General features: G+C 37.3%; 1 protein-coding gene across 12 annotated transcripts in view; it reads left to right on the forward strand.

Moving 5' to 3' along the window:
- Positions 1-21760, forward strand: part of MAP3K7 (mitogen-activated protein kinase kinase kinase 7) — a 66729-nt gene extending 44969 nt beyond the window's left edge. For 2 of the 12 annotated variants that reach the window (XM_082405904.1, XM_082405903.1), the window contains 5 exons: positions 3675-3739; positions 8141-8246; positions 12479-12540; positions 13245-13360; positions 15439-18683. In XM_082405904.1, coding sequence (XP_082262030.1) covers positions 3675-3739; positions 8141-8246; positions 12479-12540; positions 13245-13360; positions 15439-15619 — 530 coding nt within the window. In that variant the 3' untranslated portion in view covers positions 15620-18683. Of the gene's footprint in view, positions 1-3674; positions 3740-8140; positions 8247-12478; positions 12541-13244; positions 13361-15438; positions 18684-19184; positions 21447-21536 lie in introns of those variants that run through there. The other 10 variants (XR_014248629.1, XR_014248630.1, XR_014248631.1 and 7 more) reach the window with 10 other exon arrangements.
- Positions 21761-27739: the final 5979 nt, after the last annotated feature.

Genomic DNA, 27739 nt, shown 5'->3' on the forward strand with positions numbered 1-27739 from the left:
ATTTCTGTGCATTAATTTTGTATCCTGCTACTTTACCAGATTCATTGATTAGCTCTGGTAGTTTTCTGGTAGCATCTTTAGGATTCTCTATGTATAGTATCATGTCATCTGCAAACAGTGACAGTTTTACTTCTTTTATTTCTTTTTCTTTTTCTTTTTTTGATTGCTGTGGCTAAAACTTCCAAAACTATGTTGAATAATAGTGGTGAGAGTGGGCAACCTTGTCTTGTTCCTGATCTTAGTGGAAACGGTTTCAGTTTTTCACCATTGAGAACGCTGTTGGCTGTGGGTTTGTCATATATGACCTTTATTATGTTGAGGTAGGTTCCCTCTATGCTTACTTTCTGGAGAGTTTTTATCATAAATGGGTGTTGAATTTTGTCAAAAGGTTTTTCTGCATCTATTGAGACTATTACGTGGTTTTTATCCTTCAATTTGTTAATATGGTGTGTCACATTGATTTGCGTATATTGAAGAATCCTTGCATTCCTGGGATAAATCCCACTTGATCATGGTGTATGATCCTTTTAACGTGCTGTTGGCTTCTGTTTGCTAGTATTTTGTTGAGGATTTTTGCATCTACGTTCATCGGCGATATTGGCCTGTAGTTTTCTTTTTTTTGTGACATCTTTGTCTGGTTTTGGTATCAGGGTGATGGTGGCCTCACAATGAATTTGGGAGTGTTCCTCTCTCTGCTATATTTTGGAAGAGTTAGAGAAGGATAGGTGTTAGCCCTTCTCTAAATGTTTGACAGAATTCACCTGTGAAGCCATCTGGTCCTGGGCTTTTGTTTGTTGGAAGATTTTTAATCACAGTTTCAATTTCAGTGCTTGTGATTGGTCTGTTTATATTTTCTATTTCTTCCTGGTTCAGTCTCAGAAGGTTGTGCTTTTCTGAGAATTTGTCCATTTCTTCCAGGTTGTCCATTTTATTGGCATATAGTTGCTTGTAGTAATCTCTCATGATCCTTTGTATTTCTGCAGTGTCAGTTAACATATATTTTTAAATTACATATTCAGTTTACCATGAAGCATTAGTATAATCCTGCAGTGTATAGTGCTGTGTGAATTTTTTAAATATTGTGTATTTTACACATAAGGTTAGTGTCCCATAATTTTTAGTATTCAAAACTTATGAATATCAGAATTTCCAACATTTTGTTTAAGAGATGTCTCCAGGAAAATGTGTTGATTTTTACATGAAGAGAGTCTTCAGGAAGTTGGAACATAGGAAAATATAAGTAGTTAAGGTAAGGAAACCGATAAGAAAAACCTCAAGAATTACTCTCTGAGACCTGATCCAGCAGTCTCTGGAGAGACTCTGTGATGACTTTCAAATACCAGCTCAGGAAGTCAGTTGTACTTAAAAAGAGCAGCTTTTTGAAGAGATGGATTTTGTTTTAGTGTGGTAGAAATGATCAACCTATCAGCTGCCATTCCAACCACCCTGTTGGGTGGGGGAGGGGCTTAGGGCTATAGTGTATTCCTTTTGTTGCTCTTACTTAGAAAAGTTATTCTTAAAAATATCATTTGTTCCCTACCCGAAGTCGTGAAAGTTCCAGAATTCATTACAGAATAAAATACTTACGACATCATTTACAGGTTTCATATTCCTTGATTAAGCATCTGTTAACATCATATTGTCCCTCATTTCTACTTCTTTTTTCCTTTATACTGCCATGTGTAATATAGTTATGCACATACCAAAGAACCCTGAAAAAGTGTAAAGTTAGTGAGTTTCTAAATTAGTGTTTAGTTACCAAAAAATTCAAAATCAATCTAAATTTACTGAGTACACACCCAGTAATTTTCATTTGCGATAATAGGAGCTTGATGTTTTTTACATTCATATTTCTAAATTATGACTTAAAACTTAATATTGGAGCAACAAGTATTTGTTGATTGTAGTCCTTTTTTGCTTTGTCTGAACTGTTTGCCAGATGGTTTCTGCCATGGTTATGCTAATGAAAATGCATTACCTAGTATTGCTTACTTTGACTCATATTGTAGCTTGAAGATTTCTCATTTTATGGCATTTGTTAACTGCCAGCTCTCCTTTACCCTACTTAAAAGCTTTTATTCCCCTTTCCTCCTTCCCTCACCTAGATTGGAGCTTGTTTTTGTTGTTATTGCAATGGTGATGTACTGATTTTTAGACACGTGTGCTGGGTGGTTCCCGAGATTCACAAATGTTGCTAATCTGAAAAGAGAATTCCAGACACTTTTACAAGCCTGTCTCATCTAAGCTAATTTTAGAATGATTGTGTCGAATGAAATGTGCCTGAAATTGCTTATTCGTCATGGTGGTAGGGATCCTTTTTGTCCCCGGGAAACAGGGATAATTAAAAGTTTTCACAGAAATATCTTAATGTGCCTGATTCAGTAAATGTGCAGTTTGTTGTTATGTCAAATTTAATTGCAAGTTGGAGCTTGGAATAAAATGAAACTCGAAGTAAATTTGAGTTAAGATTATGCAAAGAATTCTAAAACATAGCTTTAAATAGAAAAGAGTTACACTTTCAAGGTGGCTGTAAATTTGAGTTTTTCTGTTCACTACACGTATTATTGCATTAAACATTATTCTTCTGTTGTAAGGTCCTTTTAGTTTATGTGCAGAACAATAGGGTCACCTTGATTAAGATGCTAAATTATATTGCTGATTGGTTTAAAATAAGATACTGAAGGTTATGGAAATACAAAATTTTAAGAATGAATTCTGTCTGCTAATCAGTCCACAACTATTCGAGTACAAGATCTGAGTGCTGCCCACTAGTTAAGAAATGACATAATATAGCTTTCAGAGTCAAAAGAATTTTGACTTTTTTGTCAGCTGTTACTCATAATATTTTGGTGTTTCCTTTTAGACAGCTGATCTCTCATCTTAGAAGATACTGTATAAACAGCCCTATTCCCAAGTAAAAGTGCTGAGTGAAGCTGTTGTTTAATTCATTCCATTTTACTGAAGACTTACATTTGTAGAGTTCTTTCATAAACTGATTTTTAATTAAATTATTTTTAGCATAGACGTTCCTGAAGCAGGATTAACACACTAGCCCATTTCAACAAGCTGTATATTTGGGAATGGAATGAGAGTCATTCATCTCCACTAGGAAATTAAGACTTGTTGTTCACAAATAATAAACTACTAGATTCTGACAAAGACTAATGGGATTAGGTAAGTGTGACTCAGTGTAATAAATTCAAGCCTAAGCATCCTTTCAGGACCTGAATCAAACCAGGTACTGCTGTTGGTTAAAGTCAGTCATGGCTTACAACCTGCTAGCTGTCTTGCTGTAGAAACTGTAACGTAAGGCCCTTGAAATAGATGCCGTCATCAGCCCCAGCCCCCAAGCATTCATCTATTTAAACACATGACAGAAGATGGTAGAAGAGAATTCAGCAGCTCTTCGTGTAGTAGGAGTGGTTATTGTATCAGGACATACTTTGTTGTAGGCCAGCAACTTTTGAGTTAAAATACTATAGCTGTTTCTCTTCCTCTCCTTACATCTTTCTTTCACTCTTTTTTTTTTTTAGGCAATAAACTCACTTATTTTTCTCACAAACATTTTGTGTAGATCCAAGGAGCAACAGATTCCAACTTCCTCCTGTAGCAGTTAAACCCATATTGTCTCTTCAAGTAGATTTCAGTATTTTACTTCTTTTATTTTTTAAAAGGCAACGGGCAGCCAAGACGTAGGTCCATCCAAGACTTGACTGTTACTGGAACAGAACCTGGTCAGGTAAGACTTAATATTTATTCTCTGTCTTTGAAGAATAGTAATGGGCAGAAATCAAGAATTAACTGTACTATATATATATATATATATATAGTCTGCAAAATTAGTTTTATGAGTTGACTAAAATTATGATAGAGAAATTCATTATCACCAGAACTTAAATACTTAAGGGAAAAAATGTATAGATGCCATTATTGATTTAACTTGAAGGAAAATTTGTGAAAATAGGTTGATTAATTCAATAGTGCTCTATGTATGTTATGTGGTTTTTATATATGCTTTAATAAGGAAGTATTCAATTTTGTAATTTAACAATTTGTCATTAACATTGTTCTCTAAAATGAATCATTAGTATTATCTCCTTTTTACTAATGAGGGGAATAAATATCTCCCCAAAAGATGTCAGCTCCTCCGGGATCACAGGCACTGACATACTTGGTGGACTCTTAACATCTTTTAATTCGTCATATCCCCTAGATTTATATTTTTGTGTAACATCCTTAGGACAGTATTTACTAAGCAGATGGATAAACTCTAGAAAGTCTTCTATCCCAGTTGTTCAGGTTTTTATTCTTCATCTTTATATTTCTGGATGTTCTTCTAAATGCCCCTTACCTCTCTGTAGATGACCCAGACAGTGCTATAATTTAAGCCATTTCTGACGAGTGCAGAGTTTTAACCAACCAAGTATATAAAAGTAGCAGTCATTGCTTTTTCTGTTACTCAGGTCAATAGACTTAACATATATAATTTATATCACATTCTTAAAATGAATTGAAAACTATTTATGAGGTTTTGTTGTTACTTTCAGTTTTGCTGAAATAAATAAATTTTAAGACTATAGCATGCATCTGAAGTAATAAAAATACCACATATGGTCCATATTCATGAAAAATTATAGGATTATATGTTATAAACAATGGGATTTAATTTTTGGTAAAATGTATTAGTGCTTTTCATCTAAAAGGTGTTTTATTATTATTTCATTTTTATAACACACTTGAAATTTTAGAGATTCTTTGTAGTCATTAATAAAAATTTGAAAACCTTTTCTAGCCATCAGCTAACTTAACTAACAAAACCACTTGAGATATTTAAATGATAGATAGCCTTGATCTTCATTTATATCTGGAAATATTTTTATTTCTCGCAATACCCATACACACAATCAAATACATACATACACACATATGTACATATAATATATATACATAATACATATTAATTTATTATATATTTTATGATATTAGGTGACCTTAAATCTTGGTTTTATTTATTTAATAGCAGCTCTTTCAGTATATCTGCTTTCGTGAGATGCCAGAAGTTTTGAATGAAGTTTCCCACTTTCTCCCCCCTCAAATACTTAAAGTGTTAAGCAGGGCATTTAGTAACAGATAGCTTGACATCTGGTATTTGCTTTGATTCCTTAGAGGCTTGATGAGCTCAGTCTTTTTAATGCTATTTACTATTGCCATTGACATTCCAGTTATGAGAAACTCTAGCCAAGTGTTCTCCCTTTGACTAGGAATGAGCGGCTTGCTCTGAGACAGTTCAGGAGCATCTGCCAGTGCCAGTGCTCTTCTCTGTATTCTGTAATAAAGGCATTGCTATATTTCAGCACTGACCTCACCATACCAAGCCTTGCTTATTTCCTCACAAACTCCGTATTACTTGAGACTTTGATCATTACCATTTTCTTCTATAAAACACTGGAACTGAGGCAGACTTTGATTGTGGGACGGTCACCTGCATGAATTGTCATGGACTACTCCAAAAGATTCAGAGTGAGGGGGAGTTTGTTATGGTGGTAAAACCTATTCTAAAGCAGGTGCTGTGTAGCCCTTGTCTAGCCAGTTTTTAAAATTGATCTGCTCTTTCAGAATTACTTAAGTATTACAAACTTAAAATGCCTAATATCCAGTTTGGGGTGAGAATGACAAATGGTAATCCTTATATACTGTGAAAACATTTTCCCTTGAAAACGTTATGACAAATGACCATTAAATCTTTTTAATTACTACTGAAAACAACATTCATTATTTGAAGAAGAAAAATGTGCATAATCTGGATTTTCAAAATTGAAGGTATAGTTCTTTTTAAAATCTGGCTAAGCAGTGATTAAACAGATGCATAGCAGTTTTTTGTTTGTTTGTTTTGGCCATGGAAATTGATAAAGAACATAAAAGTATTTGCCCAGTCAGTACAACCATCAGAGGAAAAGAGAGAGCTTACTAATGAAGTTTACTGTCACATCTCATAGGGGAAAGTGATCTGACGAGAGTTTCTACTATGACTCTTGATTCGAGACTGATCTTAATAAAATCACTTAAACTTTTCATCTGTCAACTAAAATTAAATTGGTTGTTTTTATACTGCCATTTCTATTGAGAGGAGGAATAGTGAACGTAGCAAGCTTCTTAATTAAAAGTGGTTGTGTAAGTATTCATGTAAAAGATTGCATCCACACAACATACAACTCACTTTTAAATTAATTGATTAAGGTTTTTATTAATTCAGGAAGCTCATTAAGCACATGTAATGGATTTGGCCTCCATTTGAGAAGATACTGAGAAAAAAGCTGCCCCTGATATCCAGGAACTGATACTAAAGCCTTGGTGTTGTTAGAAGCTGGACATAAAGAATATCTCAGAACACCAATAGACAAAGTGACTCTGAGACCATGATAAAATGAGACGAAACAAGACCATTTTATAGTGTTGTCTAAGCACAGACAAAAACAAGGTCACTGTGCCACCCACAAAATACAAACATTGCCCTCTCCAGGCGGATATGAGTGACTGATGCTTCTTTACCCTGACTCTAGACTGCCCTCCCTGTAGAATTGCCACTGCTTGCTGACAGTAGCCAATCTAGAGTGAACGCCTCTTTCCTTGGAGCCTCCTCAAGATCATTCAACAAAAGCCCAGATCCTCTAGTAAGCTCTTTCTAAAACCCTCTTACACCCCAAAGTGCCCCAGGGTGAGCGCTTTGCTTTACTGCAACAAATACTAAACCCAACTCACTCCACTACCGGTGTGTTTGTGGTAGCCTTTGGCCAGGGTGCATTGACAGTACCAAAAAGGCCCAGTCTCCCAGGAGCTTATTTGGGCAGATCAGACTTATGCCCAGATCAACTAGAGAACTTCAACAGTAACGGCTGCCTTTTATTTATTGTGCACCCATTTCGTGCCTTTAATGTCAGGCCTTTAATGTATATTATTTAAATCTTAACCCTATAAGTTTGGTACTTTGTATTTGCCCCATTTTGCAGGTGGATAAACTGAGGGTTAGAGGAACTTACCTAAGTCTTTACTTCCCTTACACTGGCCAGTAATTGCTGTAACCAAGTTTTGAATCCAGATCTGATTCCAAAAGCACACAATATACTCTATCACTCTGTCTTGCATATAAAACTGAATGCAGTGCAGGGTAAAGTAATCCTAGACCTCTTCAGTTTCAAGTGTTTTGCCTTCAGGTGGTCTGCATCATCATTAATTATTTAAATATTGTTTATTGATGATCATTTTTTGCTGTATTATATTGTTGAGCAAGGCTAACCCACCTTGATAATAAATTTCTTTTTTTTTTAAATTTACTTATTTATTTATTTTTGGCTGCATTGGGTCTTCGTTGCTGCACACGGGCTTTCTCTAGTTTCAGCAAGCGGGGGCTACTCTTCGTTGTGGTGCGTGGGCTTCTCACTGCTGTGGCTTCTCTTGTCGTGGAGCACGGGCTCTAGGCACACGGGCTTCAGTAGCTGTGGCACACGGGCTCTAGAGCGCAGGCTCAGTAATTGTGGTGCACGGGCTTAGGTGCTCCACGGCATGTGGAGTCTTCCCGGACCAGGACTCAAACCCGTGTCCCCTGCATTGGCAGGCGGATTCTTAACCACTGCGCCCCCAGGGAAGTCCTGCTATTGCTTTTGTAGGGTAGGTTTTTTTCCCTAGTTTACTGAGAGTGAAGCCTTTCTTGGGTTTTGGCTTTAAGCAGGGGGTTCGCCAGTCCTACTCACATCCAACAAAGACGCAAGACTTTATGCCTGTTTCTCTGAGTGCTGCAGGCAGTCAGAACAAAAGCTACATGCCATTGGGGTTCAATTGAAATTCCCAGGGCTAGCAGCTTAAGCACTTGCTAGACTTTATTTCTGGTCTCAGAGGTTTTCCCTTACTTCCTTGCAAGCTTATCAGTTTTTTAAGAGGTATTTTATGTGAGTGCATATAAATTTTTTTAACATATGTATATTTATCTAATATTCTTAGAGGATTTATTTGTTTTTTGCAAGTGTTTTGGGACCTCTTCTGATAGAAATGGAAGTCTCTCCTGTGTCTTAGAATGGAAATTTTCTCTTGTTATTTTTGTTTTCATATCAAAATCACACTTTGTTCCTCCTGTCACTTCTTGCAGGTGAGCAGTAGGTCATCCAGTCCTAGCGTCAGAATGATCACTACCTCAGGACCAACCTCAGAAAAGCCAGCTCGCAGTCATCCATGGACCCCTGATGATTCCACAGGTGACCAGTTTATTTCCTCATTATAATTATAAAGTTGAATTTATCATGTTTATGTTCATTTAATCATGTCATTCCTCTAATGCTTACAAAGGCAGGCATTATACAGTAGTTTAGATTTTCCTGTTAATAAGATCAAATATTTAGCAATAAATTTTAAAATGCCTTTTTGAGTGCTAAGACAGAGACTACCTTGCCCCATGTGTTTTTTCCCCCCAGATACTAAACATGTATTTTGAAGATGGTTTGTTTGGGGACTTTTTTCAAATAGGAAGATACTCTATTCTTGATACTTCAGTCTGATTGTCCTATTGCAATCCATCCTTCTCAATGATAGTAGTAAATTCTCATCTTTTGATAACTAAAATCAGAATGGTAAAATAATCATCTTCATCTCAGTCTTGTTTTAAAAATACAAGATATTATGTACCTTGATAAGAAAAACATTTCTGACCATTGACCTTTTGAATCATTTTTAACTGAGAGGGAGACCTCATTTCAGTTACGTAAATATTCTGTTAAATAGACTTTTAAAAGCCTTGTAAGAGTTATTAAAACTCCCAGCATGAAAAACTAACTGGTCAGAATCAAAATATTAGTATTAAAACCTGCCTGTCTGAAGGTAGTAAGGGAATAGTTTCATTATGGGTAAGCAGGAAATTATGTGCCATAATAGAATTAACTTTTCTTTAGCATTAAGGGGATACCTTGATAAATACACAGCAATATACTTCTGTAAAAATTATCTATATGTTACTATGTCAGAGAAGGAAGATGATCTCTTAGATCTTGGAAAATTAAACAATTTGGGATTTTATATAAGATCAACTATGTTATTAATTGTGGCAATTAAAAAGTCAGCTTTCTGTCTTTACAAACTAAAATTCTGCTTACAAGTGTTTATAGATACTTGTCATGGTTTAGTCAAGTTCATAATTTAATTTAAAAAATTAACTGGGTGGCTTTTCTCCACGTCATGTAAGATAGAACTATGTTTAGCCTTGGGTGTACTCACTAGTTTTAGTAAGTTTAAATTCATTGGTGGCAAAAACTCCTAAGTTTCAGCCTCAGCACAGCACAGCCTAGGATTATCCAGAACATTCACCACTACTCAGCACATGTGCAGAATTTATCATGACGTACTTCTCCTCAGAGGTGGGCAGGGAAATGCTCTCGACAGATTTGATCATTAACATTCAGGTAGTGTCAGCTCTTTTTGGTTCCTACATCCTTCGGTGAGGGCGTGCTCGCCCTGACATTACAGCATTTGGTGGGTCTCCTCACTTCAGCCTGGACTAATCTAGACATGCCAGTCAACGTGTGGCAGATAGTGAATTCATGAGGGAAAAATCAAAATTCTCCTAAGTCCCTCTCACTTAACTGCTGCATTTTGTTTCTTTTCTGGGACCTAAAATACCACAAAATAGCAATAGCTAGACATCATACATAGGTCCAGGTTGCAGTATCAACTGAATTTTGACTTTGCCTTGAAATACACTGCAAATGTGTGGTTATCGTTTTTAAATATTTTGAATACAATTTTAGAAGTTGAGAATCTGGTTTAAGTTTATAATTAATGAGGTTCAGCTTTGCACTGTTTCTAAGAAAAATATTGATAATCAAGCTAGCGGAATAAATTGTAGGAAAGAGACAGGTAAAACCTTTTTCTTTGAAGGCCCACTGACCCAGAAAAAAATTAGAAGTGCCTACATAAGTTAAAACAATGTAATTAATTAGATTTTTTAATTTAAAAGGGCAGAGGTTTTTGTGCTTTTTCAGAGAAAAAGAGCACAATGATTTAATAATCATAACACATAAGTGCTCTTGGGTTTCTACTTAGAATGTATTGGTGATAGAGAAAGACATACATACCCAAAAGCAGCTAGTGAAAGAGATGCCTAGACCCAGTAGAGGGTCCCACAGTGGGCGGGGAACGGTGCACAGGGGGAACATTCACTCAAGAGTTTGTCCTGTTCTTAGTACTTTGCAAAGATAGAAATATAAGACATGCCCCATTGCTTGCATTCTGATTACAGTTATAATACCAACACATTAAAAATAAATTCATCATGCTGTATAACAAACTACTACACCGAATGTTTTAATAGTTATAAATAAGCATAATCCTGGCATAGTCTGTGACTTTTTTGTAAAATAGTGAGATTAGTCACTATTGTTCTTTAGTCATAAAGCAGAAAGGAGAAGACAGCATTCCACATGAAGGGAGCACATAGAGAATATGAGATAGTTATAAGTATTGTGTTTAAGGGGCTAGAAAAGAGATTCCACCTAACTTAACCAAATCAGTGTGAATCTGGACATTTAGGAAAAGAGGTTACATTTGATCAGCAATTAAAAGACAAACTTTTGTGGCATAGCCTTGCTGTCTTGTAACCAGAAACTGAAAGCTAAATTTCAGTTTAAGTGAGAAAATCTCACGTCTTGGTTTCAGAGAACAGATGAAATTCAATAAAGGACCTTAAGTTCCCCACTCTCAAAGGGCTTTAAAATTGTTTGACTAGCACAATCCTTGGACTTTTTTTTTCACCCCCAGAGTACTGTGAAACACTGATATATTTAATTCTGAAATATGTATCGGATATAGGGGACTGATTTAATAGGATATATCAAGTATCAAAGATTTAAGAAAGAGCAATAGGAGTGGAAATATTAAGTTGAAAAAACTCTTTCAAGACACTTAATTTTTCCAGTAAGGTCAGAGGGAAGTCACTTTTAATCAGTTTAATTTTGTGGAAAGCAGTGTTTCGTGGGAGCATTATTTGAAACTATTGTAATGGGGTGGGGAGAGGTTTCGTCAGAGAAATAAATGTATTTCTTATTTAGCCATTTCAGAAAAACCTTTATGTTAATATATAATTTTAGGGTAAAGGCTCTCTTAGGCAATCCTCTGTTATTCCTTCTTTATTGCACTCCAGTATTTGATTAACATTACTTTTTTAATCTGAAATGTAAACTTGAGTGTTTAAAATTGCCCTCCTTTCCCAATTCTTCGTTTAGTATCAATAACAATAATTTTAAAACAATAATAATAACCACCACCAGCACCGTGTGTTGAGTGCTCTCCATAGGCTAGCTAGCACTGCACGGTATTCCTTACATGCATTATCTCATTTGGTCTGATTTAGCTTCGCTTCTGGAGTTATTTGCAAGCACATTCTTCATGGCCTTTTAAAAAAAAACTGAAGCTAGAATATCAGTCAGCAGTAAATTAGGAGGTTACTGAACCGTCAAACTGTCTTGGTTTCCTATTGCATTTGAGGCAGAGCCTTGCGGCCGTCCTGACCTTGCCTGCCTTCATCCGCACCACTCTTTCAAGGAGTCGCTTATCAGAAAAAGGGCTGAACAGCTCACTTGTTTAGCTCACTTGTTCTCTATTATAAACGATGGGAAAGCAGCTACTTCTGAAGTAGAAAAGTCCATATTACTTCACAGTGATTCTTCCTGCTTCTGGAACTGTTGTACACAAATGTTAATATTGGGAAGCAACCATCCCATGCTTCTCTTGCAAGTTGTTATGGCAGTTTTACCTCTTTTGAAATACAAACAAAACCTGTCTGTTCAAATAGTGTGATGAAATTGGCTGGTTGTTTGAATTAACCCTTTTAACTGTTTTTGGCATGATACTGAGTCACAGTTTCCATACTGTCAATGTGTGTAATAGACTCCCGTCAATAACATCGCTCATTTTCTGCAGTGATTCTCATTGGGAGGAGTGGGATGGGCAGCTCATGTTAGAATCTATACTAATTGAAGGTGATCCACTGGAAGAGAAAGTGCCTCTTGCTTTTCCCCTTTCCCTGTGAAGGAACACTGATGTTGCCGGAGTTGACACAGCCTTAGAGTAAACTTAGCATGATCAAGGAAAGAAAGAATGTGGGATTTGATTAGGTAGAGTCAGTTACGACTGAATTTAAAATATAAACGTCCCATATCACTGTTTTTGTTTTTAATTAAACAAGGGCTTACATGCTTTAATATACTGTGTTCTATTCAACTTATAGCCAACTTAAATTGTAGGTGTGAGAGTATGGTTGTATTCCAATGGTCTGTAATTGGATGTCCTCTGTTTACTTTTAGAATTCAAAAATTACCAGTGGCAATAACTTTTATTTTACTCTAAGAAAAACAATACCATTATCTCATGCATGCTTTCTTGCTTTTTGTTTCTAATCATTTGTGACAGAAAATAAATAAAATACATGCTTTAATTTCAGATACCAATGGATCAGATAATTCCATCCCAATGGCTTATCTTACACTGGATCACCAACTACAGGTAAAGGAGTACTTTCTCAGCAAAGTTTGCTTTTTCCTTTTACAGAAGTTTATCTTTAAAGCTGATGGTTGTGTTCCTATCTGTTATTGTATATTCATTTATTTATGCTTCTAGTTGACCTCCTTAAACTTTTAAAAATCAAGCCGAAATAACTGATTCTCAGTTAAGTCAATCAAAATGAAAATTGCCAAAATCATATGTTCCTGTTCTAACAATCATCTTAAAATACTCATATCTTTGTTCAAGACTGCCAAAAATAGCATTTTGCTCTTTATTTTTAGTGCATTAAAATGTAAAAGCCATATAAGCTCATTTCTGCTTAATAGATTTTGTGGTACTTTGGCATGTTCATGGTGACTGAAAATACAAGTAATGTACTTCAGTGTCTCCTCATGAGTGTGAGAGCTATAAACATCTTTCAGTATAATAAAGTCTGGCAACCTGAAATGTAAAACCAGAGGCCAAGAGTACTCTAGTCATGGTTCTCTGTAACAACGAGAAAGTGTTAAAGCAGCAAGTGTAAATTTAAGATCTGAGTTAACGCTGACAAAAGGGCACTGAGATTTTCTAGGCCTGGTTTAACACTTATTTTTAAAAGATCATTGCTTTAGTACTATAAAAATATATCACAGTCTCTGTCTTAACTCTCAGTTAGATACTGAGTTTGATTTAATTATGTTTTAACATTCCTGATTTATTTTCAGCCTCTAGCACCATGCCCAAACTCCAAAGAATCTATGGCAGTGTTTGAACAGCACTGTAAAATGGCACAAGAATATATGAAAGTCCAAACAGAAATTGCATTGTTATTACAGAGAAAGTAAGTTATCTTTTATGAATAAAAATAAATCATTAGTATTTTGAGTTTAAAATGTGTTAAGGTGCAATATTGTTTAAAGACATGAAAACTTAATAATTTTTAGAATTAATCACTAAGCATATTTCTAACGTGGAGATTTTCTCTACGTTTATGTTTAAGTTTTAAGTACCCTTCGGCCAATTTTCCCTGCAAAACTCATCTCTTTTGACTATTTCTTATTATATTAGGAAAAATATAACTAAGGGAAATAAACCAGTGTTCATAACCATGTGTTTTATGTTCTCAGAATTTTAAAGTTAAAAGCTGTTTAGATTTATTGTTACAAAGATTTATTGTTTCTTTGGACAAAGGTAAAATAATTTGATTTACTAATGTTCAGTTGTGCTTTATCTTAGAAACATATATGTAGATATATTCTTGCCAGGTGTATGTTTAGGAGAGTAGAATTACTTATAAGAGGGCTTTATTTCATATCTGTGAGTGTTTTTCTAGGGAGTTTTGTACTTAGACGCATTTTTCTGGGAGATACAGAGACTGCTTTACTCCTCTTTTAAAGAAATACAGTCCCATTTCCATACTTCTCTATTTGAGATTCTTTAAAAAACAGTATTTCAGTTTTCTTAAACGTGACCTTCATGAAATAACCTATGAACCTGATTTATGGTGGTAGGTAGTTTTTTTACAGTTCACTAATACAGTGATGTAGATGAATTCAACTTAATATTTTACAGGCTAAATAGGAGATTAAATATTAGAGTCTGCAAACTGTAGAACTAATTATGGAACTCTGTGGCACTTTATGATAAGAAAAAAACTGTATTTCTTATGTCTGAATATGTATTTCTTACACTTAACCTATACTTTTTCATACTTTAATCATTTGAAAGAGGAGTTCTATGCTAGAGGAAAACAAATGGTGAGTTGTGGGCACTGTGAAAAATATGATAGTTTTAATTGATTTTTAAATACTTTAAATGAGAAATGTTACTAGTAACTTTTTGTTTGAGGACTTTTCATTAATTATTCAGTTATTTCCAGCAGCCTCACTTTAGGAGCTAATACATAATATCCCCCAAATAAAAGGCACTTAAAGAAGTTTATCAGGCTGGGGGGCTTCCCTGGTGGCGCAGTGGTTAAGAATCTGCCTGCCAATGCAGGGGACACGGGTTCGAGCCCTGGTCCGGGAAGATCCCACATGCCACGGAACAACTAAGCCCGTGCGCCATAACTACTGAGCCTGCGCTCTAGAGCCCACGAGCCACAACTACTGAGCCCGCATGCCACAACTACTGAAGCCCATGCGCCTAGAGCCCGTGCTCCGCAACAAGAGAAGCCACGACAATGAGAAGCCTGCGCACCACAACGAAGAGCAGCCCCCACTAGCCACAACTAGAGAAAGCCCATGCGTATCAACAAAGACCCAGCACAGCCATAAATAAATAAATAAATAAATAAATTTTTTAAAAAACAAAAAAAATTTATCAGCCTATAAAAGACTCTGGTTTTTCCCGAAAACGTTTGCAAGAGTAAGTGGTTCAAAAGTGGTATTTTGTATTCTTCTCATTATTTTAAAATAGGAAAGAGATTTAGGTTGGATAGCACCTATTTTAATTAGCTTGCAAATGTTTTGTTAGCTACCACTTTGCACTGTAGTTAAATAGAATTGTGGTTTCAGAATATGAATACGAATACGTGAGTATAAAAGTAGAATGTGAATGATTAAAGCTTCAAGTGTTATTTTCAAGTATAGCTAGATAAAGCCCTTCCCAGCCTTTTTTTCTTCCTTCCTACACAAAAGGGATACCAAATGAAATTTCTGCCACTTTTATTATACCATTTTATCTGTTTTCACTACTTATCTAAGTACAGTTGCTTATTAAAAGGATTATGATATTTGTATGGTTACGCCAGAAGAACAGATGATAGTTTCCATTCCAGCCCATAGTTATATTTGAGTAGTGTACCTAAGATGCATAATGATAGACCCAGAATAAAAGTTCTAATTAATTGAGCTCCCATCATCAGCTATTAAGGTATGAATATTTCCATCCTGTGTAATATGTGGTATTTGTTTTTAGGCAAGAACTAGTTGCAGAACTGGACCAGGATGAAAAGGACCAGCAAAATACATCTCGTCTGGTACAGGAACATAAAAAGCTTTTAGATGAAAACAAAAGCCTTTCTACTTACTATCAGCAGTGCAAAAAACAACTAGAGGTCATCAGGAGTCAGCAGCAAAAACGACAAGGCACTTCATGATTCTCTGGGACCGTTAAATTTTAAAATATGCAAAGAAAGACTTTTTTTTTAAAGGAAAGAAAAACTCTTATAATGACAATTCATGAGTGTTAGCTTTTTGGCGTGTTCTGAATGCCAGCTGCCTATATTTGCTGCATTTGTTTCATCGTTTATTTTCCTTTTCTCATGGTGGACATGCAATTCAACTGTCTCCTTATATAACATGGGGGCATCTGTACTTGAATAAGCAGCAGTTCTCAACTTCAAAACAGATGCAGTAAACCGTGGCTGTATATGCATGCTCGTTGTGTGAAGGCTAGCCTAACAAAAGGGGTATCAAAAACTAGCTGCTATGAGCAATCATCGTCTTTTTTTCGAGGTGGAACCTCAAGAATGATTTTGTTCTTGTATCTCATCTCAAAAAACCAATAATTTTTTTTTTTCCAAAAGATGGTATATACCAAGATAAAGACAGGGTATTATAAATCTAGAATAATTGGTGGTACATTATAGAAATACAGAACCTTTAGGGATAGTTGAGAGTGAGGGCTTTGATGCCAGCATCCTTGGATCAGTACTGAACTTTATCCATGAAATATTTAAAGGTAAGTGGCGGCTGCTGTATTTAATAAAAGCATATTTCATTAGACTAAACTTTGTCTATGATACATTGAACAAAATGGAACCCTTTTTTTTTTAAAGGTATAAAGATTTTTAATTCTGTGATTGCGTGTATGTGGGCTGAAACTGTAAAGCTTTTATGACTCTAATATTAATATCCCTCAAATGAAATTAAAAGATAAATGAACATGATCCAGCTTAAATGATCATTCCTTCCTGCAATGATTATTGGATTGTTCTACTGTATATTTGAAAAACTGAAGAGAAATCATGGAAATTGGAAATAATTGCTCCAGCCAAAAGGCTTGGGCCTAGATTTCTTTTACAGTACCAAATGAGCAAAAAACCTGGCAAATCAGGACAAGTTAATGAGGAAGTTAAAGGAGTAAATCTAAATTCATCAAGTATCCTATTATTGATACTGGAATGATTGATTTTCCTTGCAAGCCCACCCTAGGATGCCTGCTGCCTTTCAACACTTTTAAAGGAATTTCACTTATAAATAGAAAATTTATATTGTTAACAGTAACTTTGCTACCAACTTTGAAAATAAAAGTAATAATAAAACTTCATTGAAATAATAAACTATATAAGCTCTATTTTTTCAGTTGGTATTAAAATTAATTACATTTTGATACCAGTACAAGGTGTCTTTTAAGTAGGGATGTCATCGACCTCATTTTTATAGCATTAATGTTTTATGAAGAGAAAATTTAAAATGAAAGCATAATTGCTGTGATTATTAGAATTATATCGTGATTGTATTGTAGTTTTGCTCTATTTCAGATAAGCAAGTTGATCTAAGAAGTTATCAAAACTATTCTTAAAAATACTAAAGCAGGTAACTTTTTCTTCCATTATTTTTTCTTCTTCCCACTGAGTTTTATAATGTATTCCTTGTGTATACAAGCAATAAAGGTAAAGGACAGTTTGTACTAAACTGTGTCATTTTTAGCTTCTTCAGAATCTATTATTAAAAAGTTTCTGGTAAATAAATATCCACCATCACTTCATTTAAATAAAAGGAGGTTTTCATTCCCAAATAATTTAATTACCTAGCTGAAAGTGGTATTAGGCTTAATGTATTAATAGTAAAATAAAATTGGCACAGAAAATAACTCTAAGGAAAAGCTTCACTCTTCCATAGTATTGCTGCTTGTCTGTACATCTGTCACTCCACCAAAAGGGACCTAGTCAATGTTTAGAGACTTTTCTAATTATCGCAGAGCATGAGGTAGCCAAGCGTGGATGCTAAGGCTGAACTTTTCCATTAGGATTTATCATTTTAGATTTCAGGTTTTATTTCTAGTCACGAATGTGTTTTTGCTATACACTACACACTTAAAGAGAAAGTTTATTATTGTTATTACTACATGCAATCACTTCATTAAAATATCCCAAATAAGTAAATGGAAGAAAATAGTAGTTTTAAGTCATGATGCCAAATGCAAAAAAGGCTGTTGAACACTTGCTCGCTTGTTTACAGTATGTTCCTCGGGATTTTCAGTACTGTAGCTGTCCTGTACACTGAGTGCAATTCAGCCTTACTTGGTTTTTAAGTACTTGCGTTGCCAAGCTCATATTTTTTAAGTCCTTATTATCCTTGATGATGGGAGAAAAGGATAGCAGGGATGATTAAAATCCACAGCCAGTTTCATCAGTGTTCTCACCCATCAACCCTTCAAACAGAGATATTAACAAGGAGCCAAATTTGTTATTAATTCTGGTCTTAACCATTTATTCTAACCCTCATTTTTTGGGGTGGAAATAGCAAACAGACAAGCAAGTATCTAAGAGGCCCCAGTCTGAAAAATTCACAAACAATCCTTGAATAAGCCGTAATTACATTTTATTTTTACCTCCAGGGAAGGAAAACAAAGCTTTTATCTAACTTACAGGGAAATACTCCTCAGCAGTAAAAATAGGTTTTTGAGTCAAATAAAAATCAGTTAAGAATATTTACCTTATAGCAACATAGCATATTGAAGAGATCTGTTTAAAAGCTGTTTACAAATGTTTGACTATTTTTGGTGAAGTATTTTAGAGCATCAAATGTCTTTTTTTTTTTCTGCAAGTTTCTTTTATGTTCCTAGTTTCAGCTCCTGCCTGTAGCCAGATCACAGGCCTTCCCTGTGAAACTTTTGTTTCTTTCTGTAAGTAAGTGTGTGTGGTTTTCAGTGGTCAGCTCCTTTCTTCAAATGGTAGGAAGTTCTACTTCTGTCGTGCAGAACATTTTATGTAAAATGATGTGATGCAGAAATCCTTGTGCATACTGTATAATTGAAGGAAGCTTTTTAGATTTATTTTTGTTTGTAATAAAATTCAGATTGTTACTCTAAACTTGGTCATAAAAATGGTGAATGATTTATATCAGCAAATGAGCTGTGAGGTGTTCTGCTCGAGCAGCATGTTTACGTTATACAAAATCGAATAAAAACTGAAAAGTCAGTAATCCTAATACTCAGTGCTGTTGTAACATAATCATGATTTTTGAGAGGCTGGGTGATTGGCCAGTTAATACATCATTCCCTCCAATTCTAATTTTTGGTTAAATGGATTCTCTTCACAGTTTCAGTGAATCCTGATTTGTATGAAGTATAACACGGTGTACATCACTACACTTCTGCTCATTAGAAACCTGATTTCTTGTAGTCTGTCTAAATTACATTAAGTATTTCATTTCTTTATCAACCTACTAGCCCTCTAAACTACACATCTGTGCACACACACATTCTTATAAACTCTGCCTTCACTTTAGTAAATATACCTGCTTATTCACTCATTCCTCAACAAATATTTATTGGACACCTGTGATAAGCCAAGCTGCTGTGGCTAATGCCAAGTGACATGTCCATTTCAGTCACATGGTAGTTAGATGGTGTTCCCATTTCACAGGTGGGAAAATAGGCTTCTAAAGGTTAAGACTTGTGCCTGAGTCTGCTTTTCCATCATCATCTGATTTCAGCAGAATTACATGCCTGGAGACTCAGCAGCCACTATCAGCCCACATGAAGGAAAATGGAATGGCAAACAAAGGAAGGGGAACGTGAGGTAACTTTAAACTTGCAGGCACAGGGACTTTGTGACCACTTTTAAACCCAACATTGAGACCCATATTTGTCTTCTAAAGCCAAGTCTGTGTTTTAAGCCACTTGGCTATGCTGTAACTTAAAATGCTCACCAAGTCCCGAGGTGCTTCGGCTCTTTCACTCACTTATTGGATGGGTGAGGTTATCTCCAGTCTTCCGCCCCACCCTGCACCCACATACCTGAAGGATGCGCTGCAAATGGAACTACAGGTCGTGGGGCTGTGAGGCTTGGTCTTTAGACTCGTTCTCCACTCTGCAGGAAAATGAGACTTAGCCCAGGTTTTCTTGTTTTTGGTTTGTTTTGTTTTTTGCCCCTTTTGCGGGTGTGGGGGTCTTATTAAAGAATAATTGGGGTATAATTTTTATACGGTAAACTGCATCCATTTAAAGCGTGCAATTTATTTAGTTTGACATATTGTATACACTTGTAAAACCACCCAGCAGCCAACATCCTGGTCATTGCCATCACCTCCAGAAGTTCTCTCATCTCTTGCCATCTATCTCTCCCTTCACTCGAAGCCCCAGACACTGGTCTGCTCTCTAACAATATAAAATCGTTCTCATTTTCTAGAATTTTACATAAATGATACAATATGTACTTTTTTTAAGCTTTTTTCTCCTCTCGAAGGGTTATTTTAACTCCTTTGAGAGGATTTTTTTTTTTTTAAGAATTTTTTGATGTGGACCATTTTTAAAGTCTTTATTGAATTTGTTATAATATTGATTCTGTTTTATGTTTTTGGTTTCTTGGCCACGAGGCATGAGGGATCTTAGCTCCCCGACCGGGGATCGAACCCACACGCCCTGCATTGGAAGGTGAAGTTTTAACCACGGGACCGCTAGGGAAGTCCCAGGAATTTTTAATTAGACCATTTTTAGTGATGCTTGAAAATCTTTCAGTATCAGTTTTTGAGGGCAAATGTAGGTTTTAGAGGGCTGTAGGTATGTCCAGTATGGCCTGCTTGATTGTGCAATGTTACCATCTTCTGAAACATTTAAGATCACTTTATTTTTATGTTCTTACAGAACCTTAATACTTCACTCACAAAATCCCTTGCATTTGTTTGTTAAAGTAAGTATATTTGTATATGTATTGCTTCAGGTGTTAGAAATGTGAATGGACATGGCAAGTAACATTAGTAAGTACTTGGTGGTTTTCAGCAAATATGCTTCATAAATGTAATTTTTTTTAAGTTTTCTCCTTTTTTTTTTTAGGTTGTAGCTGCTTTTTGCTTGCTCAAAAAAGGAAAGATTAGGTTGATTATACCACAAAACAATACGCAGAAAAATATTTTAAATACCAATGAAAACAATCTTCTTTAAAAAGTATTTGACATGGTATCTCATTCAGGTGCCTACCAGTGGTCCTACCTGGTATAGTGGTGCCCATAGACATAAGTAAGAGTGCATTGGCAGACTGTGTACTGCTTACCACCAGGACCTGTACTCCTTTTCCATCAGTGGCTAATCACTGCTCCAGTGTATCTTAGGCCCCTGCCACAAGGTCCCACTAAAACTTAAAACTACTGTTTAAATGACCTGCCCTTCATGTCAGTTTTTTCAGTGAAACTGTTCTGAGAAACAAATGGTTATTTAACTTTATCTGAGTTTCATGGTACTTTTACATTTCCAAGTAGTGAAATGCATTCTTTATTCTGTAATTTAATGGTTAGTGATATCTTGTAAATGCCATATGGCAGCAGGATAATTGCTTTGAAAGCACCAGAAATTATTGAGCAAATGCTGAATATTTATCTTCTGAAAAGCAAAAGTAATTCACAAAATGAAATTACCTTGCAGCCTTATTGCTTGTTTCTCTTTGTGGATACCTGCCTCTTCTTTAGTTATTACAGGAATGACTATATTAGTCATTGATTGATACATTTACTAAATTCAAAATAGAGACTAAAGAAACCTGAAAATGTGTGCAACTTTTTCTGTGGTTGAAGGAAAAATGGTGATACTTCTTCCGCAGACACTCTAGAACCCTTCTGACTTTAAATCTGTTTCCTACAAAGATACTTAACTAAATATACATCTAAAATGTGATGAGCATGACAAAAGAACAGAGAAAGAACTAGAGAGATGCCTCAGTTTTAAAGCTACTTCAGCTTATTCTCACATTTACAAGGCATCAGGTGAGTCTGTTTTTTCCAGTATTAGCCATGCCAACTATCACAGTTCAAACTACGTGATACTAACTTAAGTGACTTTCTTAAAACCAACAGGAATCACGTGCAGCAGTCCCCCCTTATCCGCAGGGGATGCGTTCCAAGATGCCCAGTGGATGCCTGAAACCGCAGATACTACCGAACCCTTTTTTTCTTATACATACATACCTGTCACAAAGTTTAATTTATAAATTATGTACAGTAGGATATTAACAACAATAACTAATAATAAAATAGAACAATTATAACAACATACTGTAATAAAAGTTAAGTGAATGTGGTCTCTCTCTCAAAATACCTTATTTTACAAATTTGATGCTTTTCTGTCTTAACTATACACTTATCATGCTAACACAAATTTCTTTTTCCTTCTTTATAATTTCACAGATAGAAGATTTGTTCCTACCATAGATCTTAGCGACCTTAGCGTATGATTTTTTTTTTCCTTATTAAGTCAGAAACTTTCACCCTTATCACTTAGAGGAAGCAGTTTATGGCTTCTCTTTGGCATATCCAAATTGCCAGCATTGCTACTCTTGTGCTTTGGGGCCATCATTAAGTAAAATAAGGGTCACTTGGGCACGAGTACGGAGATACCGCAACAGTCAGTCCGACAAAGGAAAGGGCTATTAAGTGACTAACGTCACAGAGGGTACACTGGAAGGATAGGTGACTCAAGTCCCCGGCAGGACAGCACAAAATTTCATCACACTACTCAGAATGGCTTGAAGTTTAAAACTTACGAATTGTTCGTTTCTGAAATTTCCTATTTAATATTTGGGACTGTGGTTGACTTCTGGTAACTGAAACCACAGAAAGCAAAACCGTGGGCAAGGGGGAAATGCTGGTCGTCTTTGGGCAGGTCTGTAAATCAAGAAGTACAGGAAATCTGCATTTAATTTCCTTCCTTGCCCAAACAAGGTAGTACCCGAGCCAGTTTTGCTGCCTGAAATGTTTAAGCATTGCTATAATTGTTCCTTGGAACTTCATTTAGGATCCAAACAACGTGCCATTCCCCTTAAGTAAGAGCCTGTCACAGTGACACATGTGGAGGTGGTTGGTCGACGATGTGAGCAGGTCTCAGCAGACGGTCCCGCGCAAGAGCATATGAGGCCCATCCACTAACGTGGGACAGCCACATGTGCCCCCAGACGCAGTGCTTTGGCTCTGTGTGGAAAAAAGATCTTATTTTACACTTAAAAATAGCCAAATGGGACTTAAGTATTTGTTACTTAAAAGATTTCCTGTACCACCTTTGTCCCAGGAGCTCTTATTCTGCTGGCTGTTAGGAATGAGACATTTTATTATCCATTAAGACATGATATTTCATCCCACAGGACTGTCCTCTACAAACTGACTTCAAGAACACATGGATATGCTGCTTTAACTTTTCCTTGGTGAATAGCCGTCTATTTTTTAAGTGTTGTTTTTTTTTTTTTTTTTAGTGTAAAGAAAAGGAGGAAAAAGAAAAGAGCTGAAGTAATGGGGACAAGGTCAGACTATTTACTGACATAACCGTCTCGAGTTTGTATTATTCGTAATTCCAAGGTAGGCATGCCAACTATAGATGTAGTGGTAATAGGTACATTTCTGCTTTGTCTTAACGTCAGCATTCATCAGATCGCTCCTTGATGTAGGGAAGACGCTGCAGTCATCAAATGAGCTTTACCTTGGAGCCTGAAAACGGGAGGGTTATAGCTGGCTGTGTGAGAGCTGGCAAAGACCTGGGAGGCAGACTGGCTCTGGTCCTGGCTGGACGCCACCTTGCTGTTGGGAGAAGTGGGAGGCTGGGCCCCAAGTTTCATCATTGGTAAACACGGGAATGGCCTAAATCCAATTCTAAATGCCTGTAATCTCAGTATTTAATATTACCTTCCCCATTCTCTGCTAGGGCTGATTCATATCGTCTTGTCACATTATACCTCAGGTGTTGATGAGAGAAGAATGATTCAAAATGTTGGGGAAAATAGAATTGAATGTTTATTTGTGGATTCCTTCTTTCAGAAAAGATTCTAAATCCTCTGATTTACAATAACACCAGTGTTACCATAAATTCTTCGTAGTCCTTTAGAAAATGTTACCTGGATTTAGGAATCAGTGAACGTTCTGGGAACAAAAGTAAAAGTCAGGCTTCCCATGGAAGACCTCTAGGACTGTAGGGAGAGTCCTGGATTGGGGGCAAGTTGCTGCTGCTCTGCTCCAGAGACACGTTTGCAAGCTCAGCACAATGGGAAGAGTCTCTCTCAGTAAAATGGCATTCCCAGATACAACATGTGACCCATTTTAAGTCTTGCTGTATTAAACCTGAGGGACGCTGAGAGAAAAAGCTGCCTCCAAACATAAGTGGAAATTGAACTTAATACTCTAATCACCATAAATTGTAGTGATTATTTGTGTAAAACCATAAATGTACACTATGACTAAATGAGTCATTTACGGAATATCCTTTCAGTTATTAACTTGGCATAAATACTAATCCCTAAAGATTAAGCTGAACACGAATCACTTGGAGTATTCAAGGACCTTTTGTAATCCAAGTATCATATTTTCATATGGTAATTTCCCCCATGGTAGCTGAGTGGGGCGGCTCACTGCTATGTAAGCAGTAATGTATGACAAGGATGCTGTAACCAGGAACGGGGTTTTCATCTCTTCTCCCAACCCTTCCCCCTTCACTCCCAATTTGAGCTTAATTAAAACTCCTAAAAAAATAAACTCCTCAGAACTTGGCTCTGCTTAACAAGAGGGCAAAACCAACCCTGAAATGCTGACACCTCCTCTACTTCTGCCTGCTGGGTGGGCTCATTAAGGGTCATGATTGGAGAGCACCTCCACAGCGGCCTGGCCATAGATCAGAGGCGGGAATTCTCAGAGCAAAGAAGCAGAACACACCTCAGCAAGTAAATCAACAGTTTGCCTGACTTTTTAAAAATGCATTTTTAAAGATGAGTTTTAATTTTTTAAGGTAAAACGTGCACATAGCTTTAAATCAAATTTATCTTATACAAAATGAACAGCTGCTGTCCCACCCCCTGCTCTCAACCCATTCTAAATATTTGCCCCATATTTGTAAATAATAAGTTATACTGCTATTTCTTCATTTATCAAATTTGCATACCAAAATTCTGACTTTGTATTACGGTTGCGGAGGATTTAGCTGCGTTACGCACACGGCTCTCAGTTTCCCCTACTCTTTTATCCCAACATAGCACATCACAATTTTGGATTAAATCAGCCAAAATTACATTATCATGACTATGTAACTAGTGTTCACTGCTGAGCCAAGTAAAGTATGACTATACTTATATTGCCTGTCTCTAAAAAACATGTTTCTCCTAGTACTTTTTTTCATTTGCCTATAGATTTATCACCTTTTTAAATAAATGCTTCCAACAGAAGTATCACCCACACCCATCAATAACTTTTCATATTCTCAAACACAGTTACAGATCCGTTTCCCTTGTGGAGCCAACGTTCTCCCTGCCCAGTTCAGCTCCTCCAGCTGCCGCAGAGGCTTGGTGCTTTCCAGGCCAGTGCTGAGCTGTCATCCTGTGAGCCCCGCCTTCGCTGCTTTCTCGGGCTGGATCCCTGTTTCCTGGACTTCATGTCTGTCTGTTTCATGATCTACTCCCTCATTTTGCTGAAGTATATCATCCAACACCTTCAGAAAGAACACAAGCGAGGTAAACTTTATGATTCATTGTGTGTTTGAAAGCGCCCAATGACCCATATGTTTCTCCCCAGGGTGCACCCTGTTCTATAATCTCTGCATCCCCTGAAGACCGGGTACCTCCAGATCAAAGGACCCTAAAATGTCCCTCTTGCTCAACTGTTTTCTGGACCATTTTAAGCTAGAAGAACTGATCTTTTCAGCATTCAAGGGTCCCCACTCTTAGTGTGTAAGGAAATTCTTCCTGCCTTATAGTTACATACTTCTCTTTTCATTATATCCTTGGGCTTTTTCTGTTTAAGGACGTGGATTGGCATAAGGGGAGGGAGGAGGCCTAAGAACTCAACTGCCTGAAATTGACTCTCCTTGGCCTAGGAAGGCTTGGCAGTTTTCAAAGAGAGTGTAAGGTAGTATTCTCTTGGGCTGCCCCTTGTCCAGGCGTTGGTGCCCCACCTCACCGTGGGTCACGCGTTCTGGGGGCTCATATGCAAAACACCTGACCCTGAAGAGTCAGGATTGGCCAGTCTCAGAGGGGAGTGAGCTGTAAACCTGTGAGAACATCCATACCATTTTTTCCTAAAGGAGCCAAAGCAATTAAGGTGCTTCTGACAAGGAAGAGGGAAAGTTTTTCTAGGGTGCTGCTCAAATTAAGGGGGAAGGGGGGGGAAAGATTTATGTAAAAAAAATTGTGTAAAAAAGATTTCCAGCAACCACTGTCTCCACCATGCTTCTCCCTTGCCTGCTTCCTTCTATAGAAGCGGGAAACATAAGATTTGCATTTCAAGCTCTTGTTACTGCTTGGAGTGGCTAAGTGACCTATATAAGGCCAATGGGCAGTTGAAGGGGAAGACTGCTAGGAGGCTTCTGAAAAGGCCTTCTCTTTCCAGACAGCAGAGGCTTGGAAGAAAGAAGGCTTCTGCTCCCATGTCTCCTTCCTGCATAGGATCCAGTGTGAGGACCTAATACATAGAACTATCATATGACAGTGGTAACAGAGAGTCCACATGTCAGGATGATGGAGCTGAGGATGGGAATGACCTTGATGGGTTGCCCCACCAACCCTGAGATCACACTCTCCAGACAGAAGCAATAAATGTCCCTATGCAATAAGCCACAGCAACTCGAATTTTCAGCCACTTGCAGTTGAAAGCTTGCCTAAACGACGCCTACATAGCTTTTCCTACCACCACGCTCAGCCACGCTCCTCCATGCAGCTCGGCTCAGTCCTGTCCACAGACGGGGAGTGTGGGCCGTTCAGGGACTCAACATCAGGGCCCCCTTACTGCTTATAGGGCTCTGAGGTGGTGCCCTAGTAGGAGGACAGCTTCCCCTTAGCGCTGGATTCCTGCCTTGATCTTGGCCATTGCAGACGCTAATCCCACCAACCCGCACCGTGGAATCTGGACCCTGTTAGCAGCTGACCTAAGCTTCTTGGGCTGGCCGGTTCCTGCTTATCTGACATCCAAATACAGTCTGTTCCCAGATGCCCTGTTCTGGAGCTCATGGCACCCTGTCACCTCTTGCTGGAAATTTCCAAGCTCAGCTACTTGCCTTACCTTCTATTGGGCACCCTGCTGTCTGTACACCGGGCTCCACCTGCCTGGCTGAACTGCCTTCTTGACCTTCAGCTGAATTTGCTGACCTTTCCTCTCCCAAACCCCAGCAAGGTGTCTAGCCCCATGTCCTGCCCCCTGAGTAGAATCACAGGTGTCGAGTAGATGGTGTCTGAGCCATCTGCATCCCCTATATGGTTGCTAGTCTACATTTAGTCCCTCATCCTATTACCCATTATAGTGAGATTATGGACTGCTTCTACATTTTGAGGCAAGCAGGGCATAAATGCTCTTTATAATATATTATACCAATGTATATAAAGTATATAAAAATACCAATATAAATACCAATAAAGGTTAATGAGAAAGTTAATAGAGGCAAAAAGTAGCAATGGCTCAATCATGTCAGTTTTTCTTAGCTGAAGAAAAAATCATCCAGAAGAAGTATTTTCCATTTCTAAGTATTCCTGGTACTGTCCCAGACTGTCCCAAATTGTAGCTTTTTCATAGCAATTGTTTTTAATTAAGTTTTAAGTTAATTAAGTTTTTAACTGCTATGAAAATTAAGTTAAAGCTATAATGTCAGGGAATGTTCTTTTTTTTTTTTTCCTTTTTTTCAGTGGGTGATGATATTTTCAAAACAGCCTAGGCCTTCAAGAAACTATTTTTATCTGTTCGATCAGTGGGAAAGCACCAGGACAATCAGCTCAGAGCTCCTGAAGCTACCGTGGCTCAGAAAGATCGGTTCCGTTCTCAGGGGTGTTGCCGGAGCCCGCTCCCCAGGTGGAGCCCCGTCTTCCCATGTGGGACGTCGGCTGGCCTGTCCTCCTCCTGCCCGTGGCCCTGTGCGGAGGGGAGGTCCCGGCTGCCCCAGCACACACAGCTCCTCCTGTTCTCTTTCCCCTCCCTCGGAAGGTATTTGTTGCCACTGCAAACGCCAGCCACTGTCCTGAGCGTGTTACAAGTACTAACCTGCTCAGGGTTCACGGACTTTCTGAGGTAGGCACTGTTATCCCCAGTTCATACCCGAGGAGGAC

The sequence above is a fragment of the Balaenoptera borealis genome (genome assembly GCF_965194805.1).
Source record: "Balaenoptera borealis genome assembly, chromosome: 9".
Classification (NCBI taxonomy): domain Eukaryota; kingdom Metazoa; phylum Chordata; class Mammalia; order Artiodactyla; family Balaenopteridae; genus Balaenoptera; species Balaenoptera borealis.